This window comes from Caloenas nicobarica, chromosome 28 (assembly GCF_036013445.1).
Source record: "Caloenas nicobarica isolate bCalNic1 chromosome 28, bCalNic1.hap1, whole genome shotgun sequence".
NCBI classification, from domain to species: Eukaryota; Metazoa; Chordata; class Aves; order Columbiformes; family Columbidae; genus Caloenas; species Caloenas nicobarica.
Genome location: NC_088272.1, coordinates 5,346,928 through 5,353,476, shown reverse-complemented (window position 1 = coordinate 5,353,476; position 6,549 = coordinate 5,346,928). Strand labels below are relative to the sequence as shown.

The 6,549-nt window shown below is 51.3% G+C and overlaps 1 protein-coding gene across 1 annotated transcript; it reads left to right on the top strand.

Annotated features, from left to right (window-relative positions):
* Window positions 1–3,214: 3,214 nt before the first annotated feature.
* Window positions 3,215–6,174, top strand: LOC135999428 (olfactory receptor 14A16-like; the record flags this gene model as incomplete). The annotated part of the gene is made up of 2 exons (XM_065652984.1): window positions 3,215–3,880; window positions 6,061–6,174. Coding segments are annotated over 2 exons (780 nt in total), but the record flags the coding sequence as incomplete, so codon positions are not given.
* Window positions 6,175–6,549: the final 375 nt, after the last annotated feature.

Genomic DNA, 6,549 nt, shown 5'->3' with positions numbered 1-6,549 from the left:
GCTGTTGTCTCCAGCTCTGATGCCTGTGAGGAGACACCTTGTCCTTACAGCACAGGGGCCTCATGGCCTCCTTGTCCCCAGCCAGGAACCTGGGAGGTGTGGGACCATAGTCCTGCCCTTGGCCTTGCACAGCCCCACATCACACTGTCCCAGGAAGGGCCCTGGGCAACGTGGGAGGGACAGGATCTGCCTTCCCAGGGCTGGGGGTCAGGGCTTGGCCCTTTGGTTAATGAAACACATCCAGGTTTACTCAGCATCAGACAGACCTTCACCTTGGTTGTCCTGACTTGTCATCTCAACCTCCAGTTTTCTTCTCTAACCAGACCCTGGGGTCAGTTCCTCAGTAGTGTTCCTCAGTGGGACCCATTAACATTACAAGAAACTTTGGAGTTTGAATCTGACTTTTGACTTCTTGAGAGGTTTCTTGTACTGCGTCTCAGAGACTGAGGTTCATGGACTCAGCACCAAACCCACCAGAGGGGTCATTAAAGCGCCTTGGGCTGCTCCTGTGCTGCTGAGCTGGGCTGGGCTCCTGGGACACAGGGAGCTCATGGCAAGCGGCAGCGCTGCAGAGAGACAGCTCTGCCCAGGAGCAGCTCCTCTGCAAAGCGCAGCAGGGCTGAGGGCTCTGCCTGGGGATCTCAGGGAGACGAGCAAGGCAGAGAGAGATGAAAGGTGGTCAGGATGGGGAGGATGACTGAGAGCTCACGGAGGAGAAATCTTTGCAGCCCTTGCCATGGTAAGTCTCTGGGTGCAGGGCAATGCAGCTGCAGCTCCTGGAGGCATCTCCTCAAGTTAGCACAGGCACAGCTTGAGGGATCTGTAAGGAGGGGGCTCTTGTCAGGCAATTTTGAACAGCTGTGAAGCTGGGTGAGCACCCAGGGGTGCCCAGGGCTGTCCTGCAGAGCAGGGTCCCTGCACCCCAGGGCTGTGCCGGGGCAGGGACTCTGCCGCCTGCCAGGGTCAGCGCTCAGCCTGCCCGGGGAGATCCCCACGGTGCTGTGGGGAGAAGCTGTGGGGGGAAGGAGTGACCCGTATCAGGGCAGGAAAGGTGCTTCTGCTGTGGAAGGGGTGCTGTGTGGGTCAGGGCTGCTCACAGCTCCAGATCACCCCCACGATTTTTCCGAGGGGATGCCTCAAAGACAAGATCAATGCAAGGATTACCAGACAGATAGGGAGCTTTTCTGAGCCTTTCTTTTCAGTTTCCTATCCGAAGCGGTGAGGGGTACAGGAAAAGAGAAAAGGAAAATGAGCCCTCCTGCTTAAAAAAGTCACTGAGACTCCTGAACTGCAACTTTAAGTGATCAGTATGTCTGCCAGAAGCCTCATAACATCCCTTCAGCCACTGCTCTGCCTGTGCACAGCACCAGCATCACATCTGCTGAACCCGTCAGCCTTACTCTGACCTGTCCTGTTTTCCAACCTGCAAACAGGAAGATGCCCCCAGGCAGTGCCCTGTGAACAGGCAGGATCTGTAGGGCCAGGGTGAGGGCACAGAGGGTGGGATGGGGTCTGTGAGCACTGACAGGGAAGAGACATGGACAGGGAAACACCTCCCAGGGGGAGAATGTCCAGGCAATAGGGAAATGATCAGAAATGAGAGGAAACTAAACTCAGAATTGTTATGGAGGGAGAACACAGAAAACTCCGTATGATCCCCACAGTGCAGATCCCTCCTGTGAGCAGCCCCCTCGCCTCCTCTCCCACCCAGCAAAGCCTCTGCCCTCAGGGCCGGGGGCTCCAAGGCATGAAGCAGCTCCTGTGCAGCCAGAGCTCCAGTTCCCTCTGCAGAGCACAGGGGCTGAGAGCAGCTGCCCGGCAATGCTGGTGTGTGGGAGGTGGCTGCACAGCTGGGGAAGGGTGACGCTGTCTGAGTGCCCGGCTGCCTCTGCCCTGGCCTCTCTCACACCCACCCTCACCGCAGTTTCCTTCTTGCTCCACTGCTCTGGGTCACTGTTGGTGTGATCTGGTTCTTGCTGTCAGGCTCTCTGGGGATGGGAGTTTCAGCTGCAGAGTCACAGCCTGATCTTGTGGGTCCTTTCCTGCAGCTGTGTCCATGGGAACACATGTCCCAGCTTTGCTCTGACCTGTGGGGCTGTGGGCAATGCAGTGTGTGGGGCTGGGGAATGAGCTGAGTCTCCCTGAATCAAATGCCATCATTAGGACCCTTGGCTGTCTCCTTGAGTGTTTTTCTTCCAAGCTGTGAGCTTCCCTCCAGGATGCAAACATGTCCTATAGCACGTTAGCATTATCTGAATTCCCCATGCAGAAGTGCAGAGATGCTATGATGGAAGAAATGCTGTTTGGTTTATGAAATGAGCCGTGTGTGTCCTGGGACAAAAGTGGGGTGCTGAGACCTGAGGAAAGAGTGAGACATGTCATGGTCTGAGGTGGGTTCCTCTGCTCTCAGCAGTGCCTGGTGGCTTTTTAGGGTAACATGGCAGTGTGATCAGCCTCCATCTCAGAAAGGTGCCAGCCCAGGGCAGCTGCAGCAAGACAGAGGGACAGAGCAGCTGCCCTCACTCTGCACTGACCCACAGGCATCCTCTGGTCTCGCAGGACTCGCTCTGTTCTCCCTGAGTGCAGCAGAAATGCTGAGGATTTCTGATGTCCAAGAACACTCTCCAGGGGAGATGGTGGTGAAGCTGTAAGAAAACCTGTGACTTTTAAAATGCCTTTACAATTCCTTTTCTTTATCACTGAGAGTGCAGACAGGACAGACTGTATCAGCAGTGATTTCATCTGAAAAATTTGAACCTCAGGACTGACCCCTGCCCAAGCCAATTTCTGCAGAGCTGGGCTGACTTATTAAGAGTCCATGGGTAGAGACCCTTTTGTCTTGGTTGCACACTCGGCCAGCACCAAGCAGGGCTGCAGCCACAGTGCTGAAGGAAGGTCTTGTAGAAAAAGAAAAGTGTGTCTGTGTGTCACATGGGAGGGTGTGTGGGACATGTCTTTGGTTTATGTCAGAGAAATCTCCACTAAATTGTTACTGACTTTTTCTCCTATGAGAGCGCCCTGTGCCCAGAGATAGCAAATGCCCAACAGCAGCTGCATCACCCAGTTCCTCCTCCTGGCGTTCTCAGACACACGGGAGCTGCAGCTCTTGCACTTCTGGCTCTTCCTGGGCATCTACCTGGCTGCCCTCCTGGGCAACGGCCTCATCATCACCACCATAGCCTGTGACCAGCACCTCCACACCCCCATGTACTTCTTCCTGCTCAACCTCGCCCTCCTCGACCTGGGCTCCATCTCCACCATTGTCCCCAAGTCCATGGCCAACTCCCTCTGGAACACCAGGGCTATCTCATATATAGGATGTGCTGCACAGATGCTTTTGTTTCTCTTTTTCATTTCAGCAGAATATTTTCTTCTCACCGTCATGTCCTACGACCGCTACGTTGCCATCTGCAAACCCCTGCACTACGGGACCCTCCTGGGCAGCAGAGCTTGTGTCCACATGGCAGCAGCTGCTTGGGCCACTGGGTTTCTCAGTGCTCTGCTGCACATGACTAATACATTTTCACTGCCACTGTGCAAGGGCAATGCCCTGGACCAGTTCTTCTGTGAAATCCCACAGATCCTCAAGCTCTCCTGCTCAGACTTCTACCTCAGGGAACTTGGGCTTCTTGTGGTTAGTGTCTGTTTAGGATTTGGGTGTTTTGTGTTCATTGTGGTGTCCTATGTGCAGATCTTGAGGGCCGTGCTGAGGATCCCCTCTGAGCAGGGACGGCACAAAGCCTTTTCCACGTGCCTCCCTCACCTGGCCGTGGTCTCCCTGTTTGTCAGCACTGCCTTCTTTTCCCACCTGAAGCCCCCCTCCATCTCCTCTCCTTCTCTGGACCTGGTGGTGTCTGTTCTGTACTCAGTGGTGCCTCCAGCAGTGAACCCCCTCATCTACAGCATGAGGAACCAGGAGCTCAAGGATGCCTTGTGGAAACTCATATCTAAGTGTTTTCTGAAGCAATAAACTGCCCATCTGCTTCTACATAGCAGTTTTAATGTAACTAGTTACAGGACCAGCCTCTCAACTGTATTTTATGTTGTTATTGGCGGGGTTTTTTTATTGTGATAATGTTGTCATCCCCTTTCTTATTCACTGACTGCTTTTCTTTTATAACCACTGGCTATGTAAATGAGGAGCCATTATCTGTGTGTATGTAAACAAAATAAAGGGTCCTGTAGTGTCATGGTTTGATCGCGGGGAGACAATCAAAAACCGCGGCAGATGTATTTTCCTTAACCCTCTTCCCCCTCCCCTTTTCCACTCCCCCCCGCCCCTTTTTTGCTAAGGACAGGCGATTTTGAGAGGAAAGGAAAAGAAGGACAGAGAGAAGAGAGCTGGAAAATTTGAAAACATTTTACTAACTTAACTAAATAAATGTAGAGAACAGTAAAGCAGAACAAATATTATAGAACCAGTCTTGCAATTCCCAGCAGCGAGTCCGGCAGGATCCTTCAGCCAACCGGAACTAGATTCAGTCTGTCATGAGGCCTCAGCTTGCAGGGATGGCAAGAAAGAAGCAGAGACGAAGCAAAGCAACAGGAGACCCAGCAGAAGAGACAGAGAGTCCTTCTGGTCCACCTTTTATACCCAGGAAGTCATGAATGGAATGGACTACTCCAATTGGTCAATTTGTGGTCACCTGACTCAGACCACCTCCTCTCGTTGCTCCCCCCAATGACCCAGGACATTCCACCCCTTATAACATACTGTTCACAGCATATTTAAACCTCATCAATACAATCTAATTAATACAATTTATCAATACGATCTAATTAGTTACAACAACTATATACATATATATATGCAGGTGTAGCTCATCATTCTCTTAGTCCATGGACCATCCTTTGGAAAAGCTCGTTTAAGTTCACTTATCACACATCCAGTACATCTCATGACCACTGTTTGTGGGTTAAAGACATCAACTTTGAAGAAGTTGCCATGCGCCACTCGAAGAAACTAGCTGTGGTTCCATCAACACTGTCTTGTTCTGAAAGACACTTATTAGACACTGTTAGTATGGAAATTAACATCGTGCAGGTCAGTCTTGACTATTTTCACCTAAAACCAAATCCCCTTGAGGTACACATTGAACTTCCCCATCTTCAAGCATCACCTACCAGGTGCTACCAGCACCTTGGACAAAAACAATCCCATGAATGGGCTCGCCTTTGCCTGAGGTAGGAGTGACCCAAACTGCCTTCCCTAACATATTTTTCATGTGTACTACAGGGACTTTATCTCCTTCTACAGTACGGAGAATTTCTGATTGTGCAGGCCCGGCTCGATTAGTTGATCCTCTAGTGTTGACCAACCAAGTGGCTTTTGCTAAATATGAATCCCAGTTTTTAAAGGTTCCACCACCCAGTGCTTTTAGTGTAGTTTTTAACAAACCATTGTACCTTTCAATTTTCCCAGAAGCTGGTGCATGATATGGAATGTGATATACCCACTCAATACCATGTTCTTTGGCCCAGTTGTCTACAAGTCTGTTTTTGAAATGAGTACCATAGTTGGATTCAATTCTTTCTGGTGTACCATGTCGCCAAAGGACTTGCTTTTCAAGGCCCAAGATTGTATTTCGGGCTGTAGCATGTGGTACCCCATATGTTTCCAACCATCCGGTGGTTGCTTCTACCATTGTAAGTACATACCGCTTCCCTGACGAGTTTGTGGAAGTGTAATATAATCAATCTGCCAAGCCTGTTTTTAGAAAACTGAGGACCTAGCGCCTGACCCCAGCTGGGGGGAGGGCTGAGAGTCATCAGACTGTGAATCCTTAATGTAAAACAAAGTCTCTTTGAAATAATCCCGGAACGCAAATTGATTACTGTACTTAAAAAGTTAAGCTAGGGGGAAGGGTAACATAAGAGCCAGGAATCCCTATCTTAAATAAATCAATAAGGGGAGGGGTTTATTATAACTAGATGACTGAGACAGGTAAACTGAGGCAGTCTGTGAACCTTCCAGTACCCAACCACACGATCCAATATGTCCTCACCAACCACCGCTCTCCTTTCCACCCGTTGATGTAACACACACACAGTTTCCCTCAGTCCATGGGCCGCCACCGCCGACCGTGTCCGACCGTTGTGGCCCCTGCTGTACCGTGGGCCACAGCCCCCACCGTGGGGCAGAGGCCCCACCAGACCCAGCACCCGCCATCCTGACAGGGGCTGAAGAGGCCCCAGCCTCTAAGAAGCTTCATCTCTGCTCTGCCTCATGGATGGTGGGAAATGCCCCGTGGCGCTTGTTACAGCAATGGCAGCGGAGCCGTTGGCAGCGCAGAGCCCAACCCATCTGGGCTGTTGAATCATGGTGAGATATCGCTGCCCAGCTAGAGAACATGCCTGAGAGTGCGCCACGTAGAAGCTTACGTGCCCAAGAGTCGGTCCACTGAAGAACCCGATCCCAACAACCAGTGGGGGGATCGAGCTGCTGAGATTAAAGTGTCTGAGGTAGATTTGCATTGGCAAGATGAAGGTGAATTATTGATGGCCCATTGGGCCCACGATGCCTAAGGTCATTGAGGAAGGCATGCAACA